The sequence below is a fragment of the Amphiura filiformis genome, chromosome 18 (assembly GCF_039555335.1).
Source record: "Amphiura filiformis chromosome 18, Afil_fr2py, whole genome shotgun sequence".
NCBI classification, from domain to species: Eukaryota; Metazoa; Echinodermata; class Ophiuroidea; order Amphilepidida; family Amphiuridae; genus Amphiura; species Amphiura filiformis.
The window spans coordinates 46778542-46796888 of NC_092645.1; the positions used below are offsets into that span (position 1 = coordinate 46778542).

Below are 18347 nucleotides of genomic sequence, written 5' to 3' on the forward strand. Positions count from 1 at the left end.
ATGACGGCTTCCTTGAATCGCAGAAACGGAGGATTAAAAGTGCTTTTTCTTTGTTAGGAATATTCCGAAATTCATAGACCGTCTGGTGTGTTTAATTTAGGGGTATATAACTAGCCATTGTCTAGTTTTATGGTAGAGATTTCCTTTAAGTCTGCACAATATACTCGTGCGATACTCTCTTTTCACATTCATTCACCTGGGGATGTGTACAAACAATCTTGCACATATAAAATAGGAAAGGTTTGCGCATATAACAAAAAAGCAAGCTCTGAAATCCTTTGTAAAAGTTACGGATCATTATTGAGTGGAGGAAACCACAATGACGTATGGATAAGACGTATAAGTAAAGACGGAACTCGGAAATATTGATTTTGAGATATAGCCAAACAAAGGGAATATTTCCCTTTGTTTCATATTGTTTTGGAAACTCTTTAATTGCTCGTTTCTTTGGAACTGGTTGTTCAATTTCAATGGGGTTTTCTGCAAACTGCAGCTTTGTAAATGCTTTTTACTATCATATAAGAAACTGAAAATTTAATATTTCCGAGTTCCGACTGATTTTGCTTGATCGCATCACAAATAATGATATATGCACAGTTTATGAGTCAACGATTCACACATGCATAAGACATTTCAGCCTGGGGGAGGTTCTCAAGGATTTTCTGTGAGCCCATACTAGATCCGTTGTTCCTGGAGGTAAGCCCTACAGAGACTAGTTTTAAGTAAAAATATACCCCTAGCGGGATCAGATTTCTATAAAACATACCCCTAGCGGGACAAGATTTCTGTACAAAAAACATACCCATAAGCGAACCACTTTCACCGGGAGTTCCAGTGAGTCCAAATATGATATCCCTTTGGAAACTATAGAAGAGATGAATTTGATATCCCTAGCGGGACTAGAAGAGATGTTTGGAATTTGAAACGGATCGAGCATGGATACCTAACCAGAATCCAAGATCCCCGGGCATTTCAGCCATCACTAATATTTCAATGGGTGAACACAGCAAATAAATCTGGGATCCCGCTTTTATTATAAAAAAAAACCTCTTCAATGTTATTGTAATTATAGCACTCCAGGCTTAATCTAACACATAATTATGATATTTTAGTACACCGTTTGGGCATTACAATCATGCAAAACGTAGAATTTAGGGTGTGGCTGTGGTGCATATCATCCATTATGGCTTTAAGTAAATCTAGCTTGACTTACCATTTGTACAGGTGTCTCCCATGAAACTGGTCATATCACAGTTGCATGTGTAGCTGTTCCAGCCTGGTACACACACTCCACCGTTTTCACACCCATGATTATCGCACTGCTGTGATTGATCTAGGTAAATTAAATTTGCATCAATCAGTGTAAGGCTTGTGATACTAAGTAAACACAGCAAAAATAAAAAGTCTCCACTAGTTCCATCCCCATTTAATCAGAGTCTGATGAGTTTATGGTAAAATAATTTATATAGTAATTTTTTATACACTTTCCTTCGAAGATTGATACCAAATTTGATATCAAAAGTTTAATCATCGTGAGCATAGGAGCCGTTGTTTGGAAATCCGTGCAATTTAAAAAATGACAAATTACATATTGACCACGCAAAACGCCAGTGCATGGTATCAGCTTATTATGTGGCCTGAAGCAACCCGTACAGGAATCATTGTTCACTTGCCTGCGCCGCACAATTGAAAGAGCGGGGTATTTGATTTGCATTTTGACATGCATGGGTAAACCTTTAACCTGCCGGCCTATTCAGGCGACGTAATTCTTGGAACTCACGCTAGCTCCGCTACGTGATAGAATTCCCTATGTCATTTTTAAAATATCACGAATTTCCAAACAACGGTTCCTGTGCTCACGATGATTAAACTTTTTATATCAAATTTGGTATCAACCTTTGAAGGAAAGTGTATAGAAAATTATCATATGAATTATTTTACCATAAACTCATCAGACTCTGATTAAATGGGGGATGAAACTAGTGGAGAATTTTTATTTTGGCTGTGTTTTTATCATCTATTATGTTAAGCAACGAGTTTGTTGAAGTACTTTAGAAGGACATTGCTCTAAATCTATACCTTAAATTCAGTACCATGATTTCGGCACAATTTTATACTCTGGTATGCCACTCCTCCTTATACTATATTTTGAGAACATAGCCATGATATTTTTAAATATTTTGCTGTCTTTTGGTTCATTAGTTCACAAGAAAAATAGTTTTGATTAATAATTATGATCAACTGATGATACATATTGAATTAAATCAATTTTTTTTAAATAAAAGCATTCTGAATTTCTCAAAAGTTTAAAATATAAACAGTTCTGGAATTGTGTAAGATAAAATTACAAGAGCATGAAGAATCCTAAACTTTAAGATTCAATATATATCTAACACTGTAGCACCTAGATCAGAATTGAAAACAAAAACAAACATGCTTAGTATTGAGACCAACCTTCACATCCATTAACAATTTCATCCTTAGAATCTATACTGACTGCTGTATCAAGTATATTCTGGTGGTCTCCATTGATTTCCAAGGAAGCAAAACATCCTTGAAACCCCTGTTTTGATTCGACCATCATAGGAAGATGCTGGTAGCGGAACTCTTCTACACCTCCTATGAAAATGTTCTCTGTAAGGTACAGATACCGTGACGAAAGGGGACCAGACATCGCTATAGTTGCACTGTCATCTACTATTAGTACATGTCTATGCCTACTATCCCTAGAGATGGACACTTCGTGCCATAGGTTATCATTTAATGAGGTTCTTGTGTCGGCTTTCAATACTGTATGTCCGCCACCTAAATCAAACACATAATGTATACGAGCCTCTACTAGTTCTATTGCAATGAAGTCATCCCCCTGTTCTCCACAATATATTAATAGTCCATTAGCTTCTGTTGTTTTGAACTGGAAAAACATAGTGAGATGCGGTTCGTAGGTGGCTGGAGTAGGGAGTTGAACATGGACCTCTTTTGTCAAGAAAGTGAACGATTCACGTATGGGCCTTTGCGTGATCCTATCGCCAAACTGAGCAGTCAATTCATAACCGCTGGTTAAGTTTTCTCTCGCTAAATCAAAGTAAGCTTGATTATTGTAAAAGAATTGGTCCATGTGTCCTTGAAAATTCAATGGCGTTTCCTCAAAATTTGCCGTATCCGAGATAGCACCAACCTCGATGTATCGATAATCAAGTATACCGGCTTCAAAATCATCTCCAACTAATATAACACATAAAAAAGACAAAATGGGAAAGTCTCACATGAATACTGTTACACTGTACTCTATGGGTACTGTTAGCTGTATCAATCTTCTTTAAAACTGATTTATCTCGTTGCTTAAAATACATGATAATATTTCTTTTTACTCTTTGATAACATAAAATCAAGGAAAATTGCCAAAACACGGCCTGTGCCCCTCCCCCGTCAGATCCGGTGCCCACAATCGTAGTCGGTACCCCCTAATCGGATGACCCACGCTACACCACTGTATGGATATTATTTAAATAAAAAAAGGTGATAGCTTAATTTCACATTGTAGTACACTGCCGGTGTTGTTCTATAGACTTTTGTAATAAACCTTTTTTTTCTTCAGCAAAGTTGGAATCAAAAGTGTTTGGTGATAGGGCCTCCATGTAAGATAGGAAACACGCTATGAAAATGCAGAGCACCCACTTTCAATGAATCAGACCACCCACCTTTAACGAACCAGTACACGAAGGTACAAATTAAAGTTATTCTCAGTGGCTTGCACAAAACATGATATACATTTCTTTATCATATATTTGGGAGAGCAGAATGGTATACTCAAGCATTAAGTTTCACCAATCGCTTGTGTGCAATTAAAAGATGTTCTGTTAAATTACACATGCGTTCACAGCAATATCTGTGGTCATAGTGTACCCACATGAACTTCTGTGTAATTCATGATCACACATTGTAAAAAAAAATCCAAATATACTTTGAAATAAACTATATCAGATTTATTTACTTTGTTCAAATTATCCGCAATGAAGATGAATATTAATTACTGTATCAAATTAAACCTGAAACTGAATTTTATGATGAAAAATGCTGCATTAATGGGTATGTTTAAATGACTATTATAATTTCTACTAGGTTTGAATATTATACTTTACAAGTGACTAACTTTGGAATTTAGAGTGCTCAAACCCATTACAGGTGAGCTATAGAATATTAAATATCTATAGTTTAAAATAAGGCTGACATTTTGTTGGCAGTAAAATCAACTTAAGGGTGCAAGATATTTGTTAAAGGCAATTATATATCAGCTGAGGGTTTTACGGGTGGTTAAACAAAACACAGTTGAAATGCTTTACCTTCCAACTCAGTCAGTCAACTGCATGGTGGAAAACTTCTTTGCAAGTTTTACACCAGGATGACATTCCTGAAAGGATCCCGACCAGTGGAGGCACCAGGATTTTTTTCGAGGGGGGGGGGTGGTATGGGGTCAAGTGAATTTCAGGGGGGCAAAATCGACAAATTTTCCCTAAAATTGCCGCAAAAAGTGGAAATTTACGTATTTTGGGGGTTTTGCCTCAAAAGTGGGGGAGCAAATTAGGGGGATATTGGGGATGCCACTCTTGCACCCCCGTAGCGCCGCCACTGACCCCAGCCACTCCCAAATAGAAAAAGATATACTAAACACACCATCAGCACGATCTACGTCATCCACGATTAATGTCAGTGAATCTTTATTCCTTTCCATATGAATCGTATGCCACCTATTGTCGTCCAAATGTGTTCCCGCCGTTATTGACGTGAGCCCTTGACCGTAGTTTGCAGATACTCGCAGCCTCCCGTTTGTAAGCTCTATCATAAGTAAATCGATGACTCCGTCGGATGTCGTAGCTACCAAGACCCCATTTGGGTGTCTTGTCTTAAAGCGTAGCCTTATATCCTCTGCTTTACTGCGAGTGATGTCCGGAAGGATGATTTTCATGTACTGATGTCCGTTGAATGATAGCCGGGCAACTCTTCTTAGTACATATTCTAGGAATGAAAATACAACATTGACCAAAACTTACATCTTATTATATCATTTAAAGGTGGATTTCATGATCCTAGCGTCATCTTTTTATGACATTTTTCAGTAGATATCCACGAAAAAAGTTTATTCCCAAAATTTCAGTTGATTCCGATTTGGCGTTTGCGAGTTATGCATGAGTTATGTGCATTACACTGATCAATAGGCCACTGTTGTAATTTCGTTCTGGTATATCAGAAAGAAATTCAAATTTCACGATATTTTTGCTAAACGAAATTAAAGTGGGGGATGAGGCTGTGGATTAAGGAATGCCCTTTTAAGTTTTAATTGCGGATGCACCTAACTAGTTACCGTAGGCGTGATTGGTCAAAAATATATTTTGCTCTAACTTTTTTTGATGAAAGGTACTTTGAACACTCTCACTCGGAGTGACGATGAAAAATTCAAATTTTGCTTGTTGCCATGGTAACAACCCAAAATCAAAATTTCCATGTGTTCGCTCTTTTTTAGCAATTTTAAGGCTGAAAATCAAAAATGGGCACGTTTGGATCAGCTCCCATTCATACAATTCAAAAAGTACACCTATTTTTGTTTTCGATTAATAAACTTTGATCCTTTGGCTTTCTCATGCATGCAGAAGATTTAATCCCATGTGGCTATAAAGGGGTGTAAATACATCTGGCAACACTGTAGTTTTCAGTTTCTCCAAAAATGGCAAAATATGACACTTTTCACTCTCAAAAAAGGGGAATTGCCAGGGGTCTGAGAGAATTGTCCTTCTATGTGGACATGCAGGGCACATTGGCCTATAATCTGGTGTCAGAAGTTTGGGCAAAGGTACCTTGTTAAAGCAGTGTTGCCAGCTCGAAGCATAATTTTTTACCAATAACAATAGGTTAGATGTTTAAGATTTTTCAGTTGGTTTGTAGCTCAAATTAACTAATTTTAACATTCATTGTCAACCACAAACATTATTTTTGTATCTTCCTAGTGCTAAATACTTGTCCCGGATACTTGTGTACTTTCAATAAATATCAAGAAGTGTTGCCATGCATGGTAACAAATCAACAAACACAATGCAGCATCCTTAACTGCTATTTTAGATTTGAGTAACATTTTGTCTCATACAAGCAGTCCAATACTGGTAATGCCAATTTGCCATTGGTACCCGATGTAGGTCATTATTATGCTTTGAGAATCTTCCATCCTATACTTTATACACATTTTTAAAAACCAATTATTCTGGATATTGGCGACCAATTTCACCTGAACACGGCCCTCTGCATCAGCTTGCAGGCCACGATCACCATACATGTAGAATATAGATATCGCAACACCGTTCAGCGACCCCACTTTTAGGCCATTTTTGACCAAAAAATCACATTAAAATTGTGTGTAAATATGTTAACCCAAAGGATTCCAAATCTGACATTAGTTTGACGTTATAACACATTTTTTGGCCAGAAATCCAAGATGGGCCCCCATTTGGTAGATGGGAAACGTAACTTTTGACTGGGAAAACCTAGGATCATGAATTAACCACTTTTTTTGGCTAATTCTAAAATGGATATGGAAGCATAAAATTAATATGTCATTTCCGCCTCATCTGAGGTTTACGTCACTTAATCTGGGGTTTACGGACCTTATCTGGGTTTCAGGCACCTTATCTGGGCCCTGGTGTTTAGATGCCTTATCTTGGGTTTACGTTCCTATCTTCTTGGGTTTACGTTCCTTATCTGGAGTATTTGTGGTATAGACTGCCTTATCAGTGATTTACGTCTCTTATGTGGGGTTAAGGTGCCTTATTTGGGTTTAGTTGCTTTATCTGGGGTTTGGATTGATGCCTTATCTGGGGTTTGCGTTCCTTATCTAGGGTTAAGGCGCATTATTTGGGGTTTACACTGCCTTACCTGGTATTTACATCCTTATCTGGGGTTTAGGTGCCTTATCTGGGGTTTAGACTGCGTTATTCCCAGTTAACGTCCCTTATCTGGGGTTAATGCACCTTGTGTTTAGAATGCATTAGCCTAGATTTATGTCCCTTACCTGGGTTTAAGGTGTCTTATCTGGAGTTTAGGCTGCCTTACCTTGGGTTTACACCCCTTATCTGGTGTTAAGGCACCTTATATGGGAATTAGATGCCTTATCCAGGGTTTACGTTCCTTATCTGGGGTTAAGGTGCCTTATCTGGAGTTTAGGTGCCTTATCTTGGGTTTACGTCTCTTTTCTGGGGTTATGGCCCCTTATCTGGGGTTTAGATGCCTAATCCTTGGGGTGGACTTACCCAAAAAAGTGTATTTGTGCTCTGACCCTAAACTTATTTTGTGCCATCTTGGATTTCTGGCTAAAAATGATGGGGTAGTGTTAAAGTAATGTCAGATTTGAAATCCTTGTGGTACACTTATCTAAAAAAGTGTCTTTGTACAAGCTTATAGGTGCTCTGGTTCAAAACTTAATTTTTCAAAATGGCTCAGGCGGCCATCTTGGCTTTTGGGTGTTCATAAATTGTCATTGAGTATATAATTCAGATGATGGTATATTATACAGTGTGCTCAAGAAGCATACATGTTAAGGTGAGTCAGATGGCAGGAGCTATATTTTTCCTATTTAAGCCATTTAACTAGAAAACTGCAATGTAATTCTTAATATAAAATACATCAATCTTATAGGAATTGAGTCCAGGACTATATTACATGCATGGGTCTTGTGGTTCTTCAGTTAAGTCCAATAATACATCAAAATGAAAGTTTGGGGCATTTTCCCCTTTCGAGAAAAATCATCTACATACGGCGGAAATATCATCCCTTATATCAAGCATACCATTCTTCTTGTGTGTTGAGCGTTATTTGTCTCAATATTGAGTGCAAATATCGCTATGTAGGCATATGTCATGCTCTCCTCCGACCCGCCTTAACGCTAACTGACTTTGCGCGAAATTAAAAAAGAAAACCCATACTACTATCTTATTTCATCCCATGCCAAAAAAAGTTGTGTCTTTAAATTTCCACTGCTGACTTTTACACTTGTGGGCCCAGTTTTGCCATTTACAGCTTATTGTATAGGTTGACCTCAAATGACCTTAGACATCAATAATTATGCAACCTTGAACATCATCATTATATTAAGCTTCTCACGGTCAAGGTATGAACCAAATTTAGTTGCAATTGCAGTATATTCTGTTGATATTAGATACTTGCCAAACGTAACATTTGCAGGTTTTGCCGGCTAGATGATGCATTGTGTTTATTGATGAGTTACCCAATATGGCAACACTACTTGATATTTATTGAAGGTAGTCAAAGTACCTAAGTATTTAGCATTATAGAGACACAAATGTATTGTTTGTAATTGAATATATATGTTAAAATCAATTTAAGGTACAAAATATACTCAAAAACCTTTATATTATGTGACATTTTGTTATTTGGCAAAATATTGAAAATTGTGCTACTACCTAGCAACACTGCTTTAACAAAGTACCTTTGCCCAAAGTTCTAACACCGGATTATTGTGGGCTAATGTGTCTTGCATGCCCACAAAGAGGGGCAACTCTCTCACACCCCTGGCAATTCCCCGTTTTTGCGAGTGAAAAGGGTCATATTTTGTCATTTTTGGCGAAACTGAAAACTACCGTGTTGCCGGATGTATTTACACCCCATTATGGCCACCTGGGATTAAATATTTTGCATGCATGAGAAAGCCCATAGATCGAAATGTGGCAATTTTCAACATTAAAATTGCTAAAAACAGGTCAAAACAAGGAAATTTGCTTTTTTGCCTGTTACCATGGCAACAAGTGAAAATTGACTTTTTCATTGCCACTCAAGGTGTTAGTGCCCAAGTACCTTTCATCAAAATAAGTTTGAGCAAAATCTATTTTTTGACCGATCACGCCGAGGGTAAATATTTAGGTTCACTAGCAATTAAGTATAAATAAACTATGGTAATATTACTATATATCAAATCTGTTTCACCAGAAATATGTATGGTAGTCTCTTCTTTCCTACACCAAATGTTACATAGGATAGAAATGCTATGCAGTATAAATTAGCCTAATTCTTTTCCAATTCTTATATTGCACGCAACCACAAGGCGCTTTACAAGTAAACAAAATACAACTATAAAATTACAATAAATAATTTCGCTAAGATAAAACATTAACACTATTTAGCAAAAATGTACAATGGTAAAATAACAAGGTAAAAATACACCAATTAAAGCTCATGCTGTGCAGTTTGTCAGGAGTAATCTTGGAAAAGCGATCACAAAACCGAGCAAAGAACATAAGAACATTTACTCCCACATCAGAATAGGCAAAATAACATCGAGAGCAAAATAACATCGAGAGCAAAATAAACAGTTCTCATGAAGTAGGTAAACAACCAAGTTAACGTCAAAAAAGAATATACAAAAACAAAAATAGCAACAACATCAAAAAATTTCATTATCATAACAAAACAATATCTTTTAAAACGCAGTGAACAGCAAAAAAACACCAAAGGAAGATAAAAGAACGGCATTCCCCGTTATTGCCCATGATATTCCCCGTTATTGCCCATGATAAAAAGTCACAAACGACGTTTAAAAGGGTTATTAAAAAGGTGTGTTTTGAGACCTTTCTTGAAAGCACTTTGACTAGAAATTGCAGGGTAGCTTGTTCCATACAGTAGGTGCTGCCACAGCAAAAGCCCTTTCACCATAACTTAGTTTGGGGAGACTTAGGAGGGCATAGGCGCACCTCAGAAGCCGATCTCATGGCCCTTCTTGGCTTGTGCTCCTCAACTACCTCAGCGATGTATGTAGGCGCTGTACCGTGCAGAGTCTTGAATGTAAGTAAGGCAACCTTATACCTGATTCGCTGTTGCACGGGTAGCCAGTGAGGTCCCTGAGAACAAGCTTTATATGTTTTTGCTTTTTACACCTAGTGACAAGTCTAGCAGCTGTATTTTGCACCCTTTGTATCTTTGAAATTTCCTTCTCGTGAAGGCCATACAGCAGAGCATTACAGGAATCTAGCCGCGAAGTCACAAACGGGTGTACTAAACGTTCAACTGTTGGGCGATCAAGGTAATGTCGTAATTTGCCAATGCGGTAGATCACAAAAGTTGCTGCGCGGACCAAGTTCTTGACATGATCCTTCATATCCAATGATTTGTCAAAAATGACACCAAGATTTCTGGCAGATGTTGATTATGTCCATTACCGATGTATACATTGTAATTTTGGGAAAGGGCAGAGACTTGACAAATTGTGAGCTGATATGGACTAGCTCGGTCTTTAAAGCCATATTATAACATTTTCAAACAAAATAGATTTGCCATAAAATGTTAGGTTTTACTGTCAGATATACCCCCTTTTAATTTGGAGCCGAACAACTACGGCAAAGCAAAGAAAATTGGAATTTACTACCACCGCACATGTCGCCAATACGTACCACTCCTTCGGTCATGTTGTGGTACGACCCTTTGTTGTGTATATCACCGTCCCGCACGCCGTACGTACTGGTTAAAGACCACCAATAGGCCTGGGCGATACATTGAAATACGACGAGGAACTATTTGTTTTCATAGCATTCGAAAAGACTGCATTAAAATCGCTGAAATTGATCAAGTTATATAGCCAAAAAGTACTTTTTAGAGTTTGATGCTTCAAAATGGTACATTTTCTCTCATTATATGACATTTTTGATATAATAGTACCAAAATTCATACGCACGGCTTCGGTTTTTAGTAAATAGTCGCCCTATCATATTGTCTTTCAGCTTCGAGGGCGCACTGTCATTTTAAGGTGTTTACGGTTCAGTGCGTTAAAACAAGAAAAGTCTCAGGTCAACCTATGTTGCATTTTTGATCATTTGGCATCTAAATCATATATTTTCACCTGATATTGGTGACATTGAACTGTGAGAGTTCTGAATATGAGAAAATTCGGGGTCCTCTCGCTACTCCGAAGGTCCGCCATTCCGAAGGTTCGCTATTCCGAAGGTCCGCTTTTCCGAACGTGTAATTTTACCATTCGCTATTCCGAATGTAATTAAAGGTTCGCTATTCCGAAATAAGGGTTCTCTACTACGAAGGTTCGCTATTCCGAAAATCCCCAAAACACAAACAGGTTCTCTATTCCGAAAATAGAAAGGTTCTCTATTCCGAATATAAAAGAAGGTTCTCTATTCCGAATATTCAAATATGGGTTCTCTATTCCGAAAACGAATAAAGGTTCTTTAATCCGAAACAAGTCACCGTGTTCTCTACTCCGAATATAAGAAAAGGTTCTCTATTCCGAATATGAAAAAAAAGGTTCTCCATACCGAAAACTAAAAACGGTTCAGTATTCCGAAATGAGTCACCGTGATCTCTATTCCGAATTATGAAAAAGGTTCTCTATTCCGAATCTGTCGATGTTGAAACATGTTTGCGCCCTCTAACAATGTCCTTTGGAGTTAAGCAAATCACCGCTTTACCAATCAATGTGTCATGTGTTTTTGGGTGTTTTTTTATCTTGAGTTCCTATTACTTGTAAAGGTATCGAACAGTTTAAGGTTTGTCAACTGTGCAATGCTTTGTGAGGAACAATAGAAAATTAGCTAATCGGATAGCATTAGAATACCTAGCTGGGGGTGAAAGAAGCATCAGATAGCATTAGAACCCCCCCAGCTAGGTAACCAGAGGTGAACCGTCAAATTTTATGGGCCCTTATGATCTCACACCACCAAATCAGAGTCCCATAGAGATATGTGCTAAATTTGCCTTAAGAAAACGTCATTTTTTCTTCACAGGAGCGATTCAGTTTTAAGCGACAGCTATGATGGTTGAAATCAGCCCTTGCCTGATCCCTCTGGCTGGGAAAAAATATAGGTTGACCGTCATTATTTTTTACGACTGGCCCTCAAATCTACGATGTCTGGGAATTTCCTATTTTTCAGGCAAAACCACGCCGGTGTTTCTGTAAAGAAAAGGCTGCTTAAAATCATTAAAAGTTATTCGATCTCTCCCATCTGTGGTACACTTGCAGGAATTAATATTACTTATCATGACCAATCCAAATTTGGCTAAAATTATGCAAATTTCTGCTCATTTTAATGCTTAAATTCAATCAATGGGTTTTTCTGAGAAGTGAAATTCAAGGGCGCACAACCATATATACTATTTGGTGGTGTGAAATCTTTATGGCCGGGTTTGCATCTAGCATTATCAAGTTTCCATTATGGTACATGCCCACATGCACAGAGATTTGTTGCAAGCTGTAAGAACAAACTGACCCCCAGCTAGGCAATGACAAATACACCCAGTAGATGTGTTCAGCAGGATCATCATGCGCATATTTTTTTTTTTTTTTTGGGGGGGCTTTGGGGCGGCCAAAACAGGGGGCGGCAAAACGAAGGGGCGGCAAAAAGAATTAGTAAAGAAAAAAGGGCGGAAAAATTTGAAAAAGTATAAAATATTGTGAAAAAATGGTACTATACATCAAAATGTGTTGCTTTTGGGGCGCTAGCGCCTATTCAAACCACCGAAAAAAAAATTGGATCCACCTTTTCGGGCTGTTGACGAAGGGGCGGCAAAATTTAATTTTCTTCAGGGATTTTATGGGGGGGGGTGGGTCAAAATCAGACACAGCCAGTGAGTGACCACATTCAAAAAGAGGGTCACAACTGATTCAATTAAGAAGAAAATGACCCTCAAAGAGAGCACTTTGTCATTTGGACGGGAAATTGGACCCCTTAAATTCCCAATTTTGGTCAAGGTCGCCAAACTTTGATGGCCCGCCATTCGCAAACGAAATGGAATTTGAATTTTTTTCTTGTGACCTAGGGATCCATGAAAGGTACCCCTGAGCCAAAGGAGAGCACCATCCAAGATGGTGGGTGTACAGTCTGTTTTGACATGGACTGACCCTAAAGATAGTGTCCAGCCACACATCTACTAAAGGGAAACAGGACACTTCGCCTCCCTGCCATTTTGCCCCCTACATGAGGCCTACACGCTGCACTGCTAAATATAGTGCTTATACCCACCGCATTTGTTAGGGTTTAGGGTTAGGGACTTATGTTCATGGCTTAGGATAGGGGATTCAGATTAGGATTTTCAGAGCCTAATGGTAATGTCGCTGCTTGAGGTTAGGGATTAGGGTTTGGGACTTATGGTTACGATTTATGGTTAGGGCTTAGGGTTAGGGTTTAAGGTTAGATTCGGGGTTAGGATTAGGGCCCTGTATCAATTGCAAACTTGATATTTGCCAATTTAGAAAACGTGGGGGGGGCAAAGTGACAGGTAGCAACATTTCTAGCTTCTGATCCATGATAGCTCTGTGAAGTCATTGCTATCTACCTATATAAGATATCTGATGACCATGCGAAGTCATTGACATCTACTGAAGAGAGGTAATGGCTATCTACTAAAGGTCATTTCTATCTACTAAAGATGTCATCTACTGAAGATAGCTGATATGGCTCCGACCACTAGGAACTGCGACGCGGCTATGAGGTCATACGCGCTCAGATGGAGATAGTATAACTATTTCCCGGGGAGATACTTTGAGTATACCCCGTTCAGTCCCTCATCAATCAATCAGCTTTTTGACTGCTTTGCAAAATAGCAAAACTATTTTTGATCACATGATACTCTTTTAACCAAATAATGAACGAGAATATATTAATGAAGGGTATAAAGCATTTTGTCTTGCTACATTTGTCTTGCTACATATAGTGCAACCAATGATAAAACTAGAATTGGTTCCATTTTTTTCTATGCCCCATATGCTTCCCACGAGGGGTCGGAGGTCAGAATGAGGCCAAAATGTAAAAGTTGTTCTATCATGTTGTAATATATATCAAAACTGTTCCTCTCATTAATAAGAATGTAATAGTCAATTGTCATTTTTCATTTAGGGTGCTTAGTTTAGGAGTTACAGAGCTATTTTCAATATACACCGATTCAATCGCGTTTTGTCGCAAATATTACTCCTCTCGACAAACGAATAAGAATAGAATTTGTTTGAGGCATGTTTAATCTCGGAATCGGAATAAATCATAGGTCAAAGGTTATGCATGTATGTATGTACATTATTTCTATTGGACTTTGCCTGCATTATAAAATCTGAAGGCCCGCTAGGACAATAGAAATTACACTGTCATGACTGTGAACATTGTGAATTAAGAATATGTTTGAGAGGAGTACTGGGAGTTATGTTAAAGGGAGTAATTTGACACCAGTCAGTTTCGATGAAATCGGACCTTTTTAAAATTTTGATCCGTGTGTATGAAAATTTTGACATTGACCTATTCGACCTGAACTAAGCACTGTAGAAAAATATGACAATAGACTTTTTTATTCCGCCAATACAACATTATGGGGCTGATTTTAAGTTTTGACCCCACTGTGAACTTCGACCCCTCAGAACCACAGGGGTATAGAAAAATGGAACCAATTAAATGTTTATCCTTCCATCGCTGAGCCTGACATTTGTTTGATACATCATGCTCATGGGGCATTCTCATTTATATCATTGTACAGACAACATAAACATGCTCCAGGAGCAGGATGTAAAAAAACATTGGTTCCACTATAATTTGTAGCAAAAAAAAAATCCCAAACCTATGGCGCCCTGTCATCATCATCAGTCGGCTGCGGAGCAGGCGACTACAAGCTTTCTCCAACTAATGCGATCTTGGGCAAGCGAAACAATTTTGTTTGGCTGCAGCATCCCTTCAGTATCTCCCAGGAGGTGCTGGACATACTGTAAGTACAGTGTGCGCGGCCGTCCCGGTTTCCTCTTCCCATGTGGTGGAATATAAAGCGCATATTCTTTCACAGGCTCGCCATCTTCAAGACGCAGTATATGACCGAGAAATTTGAGTTGATGAATCTTGACTCTGGCAACCAGTGGAGTGGTGTTGGTCAGGTTGTAGATGGTTTCGTTTGGAATCCGATCCACACGCTTGATGTTTAACATGACTCTGTAGCAAGATGTTGCAAATGCATTGATCTTGTTTTCCATGTCCTTGGTAATTACCCATGACTCGCACCCGTACAGAAAGACAGTAACACACGTTGTCTGAAACAGCTTGATTTTTGTTTCGATTGGCAGGGACGGGCTTCTCCAAAGGCGTTCCAGTTTCCAGAAAGCTGCCCAGGCTAGTGCTTTTCTTCTTTTAGGTCTCCAACACTAGCGCCCTGTAGGCTACTATATGTTATAAGGGAAGGGTTGGGCGTTAAAATTACGCGATGACTGTGGTTCATTCTCTCTGCCTCTGGGTTCTGCTTCAACTCCCATAAAATTTGTGTAAAGCGTAGCGTAAAATTGGGTAACTTTGGGCACTTTGGAGAGTTTTTAAACCACTGCTTCCAAACAAATCCGATTATATTTCTAATTATCTCTTTTTGTGACATTAGGGTTCCCTTCTTCACCTTGATGTTGAAAAAAATGTTTTTAGTAATTTTTTAAGGGTGCCCTAGGGGTTAAAAATAGCCTGAACAAAGTTACCCCGCATTTGGGGCAACTTTGGACAGAGTATTACATTCCACGAAGAAAAAAAAATCAAAAAAATTGACCTTCGTTATATATGAGCAAGTTGTTGTTTTTTGTGACATTTGACCCCTTGCAAAGTTAATCAAGCAAGCACACATCCTTGCTCACAAATATTGATTTTTATTTTTCTGAAAAATATGTAAAAAAATGCTAATTTCTTAACAAAATAACACCAAATATGACTAAAAACAATATTGCTGTTCGAAAATAAGACCATTTAGAAAAATATATTTGACCGACCAAAGTTACCCCTGCTGACCGAAGTTACCCCATTTTACGGTATATAGCTTCGTAAAACATGGCGAAGATACACATTGGGATGTCACCTACAAATGAGGTACATGTAATATAATGCGATATACTTTTTCCATTTGGGTTACCTCGGACTTAAGACTGGTCTGCTGTATAAATCAAATAAGTGTTGGCAGACTTCAAAAACTGATTTTTCTTCAAACTTTGTGCATGGATGCACCTTGGGTCAAAGTCAACAGGAATGACATTCATGTCGCCTCTGCACCTTTGGTTGCCATGGCAACCGCCAAAATGTAAATTTGCCCAATTTTCAGCATTTTCAGCATTTTCACATGTAACAAAATGTAGAAATATCAGGTCAGATTTCAGGATGAAGGAAATCATGTTCAGTACCCTTCTTTTATACAGTGAATAAGATATCCTTCCTCTCTATTAAAATCATGTAAACACAAACAAATCACTTTCAGAAGTGGGTGAAACCATTATGTAAAATAGGGTGTTTTTCATTATTTTCGGCCATGCCAAAACTTGTGTTGGGAAAATTGATGTAACCCCCAAAGTAACTCTTTTCTCACAATTATCTGCTCAGGGTAAGTAGATAAGATGTTGGTCTAGTATTATCATGAAAAAAAGTTTTGGTAATTTTCATACGTGGGAGCAGTGTTGCCAGGAAAATTGCACAATTTTCAGTTTTTTAATTTAATATATTATGAAAAATAAGGGCTTTTATCCACCTAGGGGATGATGATGCATTTTATGATATTAGTATGAAGACATTACCAACTGTAGTGCATGAGTATCAAGTATTTCTGCCTAAGTGTTGCCAGAAACCTCACTTTTGTGACGTTTGAGATTTTATTTACAATGGAAAATGCTGATTTTAGCAGACAACTCTCTTGTTAATTTTATGCAACACTCTAGTATTGTTATTTGGAGTAAGTGCATGGTGTGACATGATTTGCATTGGTTTCAACACCAGTGTTGCCAGTAGCGTTGCCTTTTCAGGTGCTGTTATAAAGTAATTTTCATATGTGGGAGCAGTGTTGTGCCAGGAAAATTGCACAATTTTCAGGTTTTTAATTTAATATATTATGAAAAATAAGGCTTTTATCCACCTAGGGGATGATGATGCATTTTGATGATGTTAGCATGAAGACATTACCAACTGTAGTGCATGAGTATCAAGTATTTCTGCCTAAGTGTTACCAGAAACCTCACTTTTTTGATGTTTGAGATTTTATTTACAATGGAAAATGCTGATTTTAACAGACAACTCTCTTGTTAATTTTATGCAACTCTAGTATTGTGATTTGGATTAAGTGCATGGTGTGACATGATTTGCATTGGTTTAAACACCAATGTTGCCAGTAGCTTTGCCTTTTCAGGTGCTGTTATAAAGTAATTTTCATACGTGGGAGCAGTGTTGCCAGTAAAATTGCATAATTTTCAGTTTTTTAATTTAAAATATTATGAAAAAAATGGGTTTTATCCACCTAGAGATGATGATGCATTTGTATGATATTAGTATGAAGACATTACCAACTGTAGTGCATGAGTATCAAGTATTTCTGCCTAAATGTTGCCAGAAACCTCACTTTTTTGACGTTTGAGATTTTATTTACAATGGAAAATTCTGATTTTAACAGACAACTAACTCTCTTGTTAATTTTATGCAACACTCTAGTATTGTGATTTGGATTAAGTGCATGGTGTGACATGATTTGCATTGGTTTCAACACCAGTGTTGCCAGTAGCGTTGCCTTTTCAGGCGCTGTTATAAAGAAACAGCAAAACCAGTTTTGCTAGTAACATTGTCTATTCAATGAAGTATAGCGTGAAGTATAGCGGGTCCTGGGCTGCTATTATTCACATGTCAACAACAGTATTGCTAGAAAACTTACTTTTGTATTATTGAGGTTAAATTTACTGTTTAAATTAAGTGTAGTATACTTTACTTTGCTCGCTGTTATTTCAACACCAGTGTTGCTAGTAACCTTTTCAGTTTATTTGCGACGGCGAACCTGATGAGTTCGAATTTCAACCAGCCTAATCATGAAGCTCCCGTGGCCAAGCGGTTAAGGCGTAGGTCTCGTAACCCTGAGGTCCTGGGTTCAATTCCCAGGCGGGATCATTTTTTCTTCTTGTCTCCTTTATTATTTGCGAAGGCGAACCTGATGAGTAACAATGTTTATTTATATAATTCCCGTCGATCCTGCCACTGTTTTTCCGTGTAATATTTGTGAATTGAGTCTGATCAAGCAAACTGTTTTAAAACTTAAGGACATTATGCATATACCTCAACATCGACACCTAAACGTCCGTATATCAAGAAAATTGAAAGCTTTGTGGAAGGTTGGTTCTGTTTAGTTACAATGTTTTGAACAATTTCAAAACATGTAAAGTTTTTAAGCACTATGTCTGTAAATGTCGGTTGGCAATCTTGTATCTTCCGTAATGTGATTATGTGAGTCATCAAATGAGATGAAAAAGGGTACTCTGCTGCATCATATCTAGTGTATGAACTGCAACAGACATAGCTAACCATGTCACCTCTTTAGAT

General features: G+C 37.9%; 1 protein-coding gene across 1 annotated transcript in view; it reads right to left on the reverse strand.

The window, feature by feature from the left end:
- LOC140138737 (neurexin-1-like) overlaps window positions 1–18347 on the reverse strand; it is a 121542-nt gene that overhangs the window by 36362 nt on the left and 66833 nt on the right. The window contains exons 18-20 of the mRNA XM_072160498.1: window positions 4675–5016; window positions 2455–3225; window positions 1214–1333 (exon numbers count right to left, since the gene is read on the reverse strand). Of these exons, the coding sequence (XP_072016599.1) occupies window positions 1214–1333; window positions 2455–3225; window positions 4675–5016 (1233 nt within the window). The remainder of the gene's footprint in view (window positions 1–1213; window positions 1334–2454; window positions 3226–4674; window positions 5017–18347) is intronic.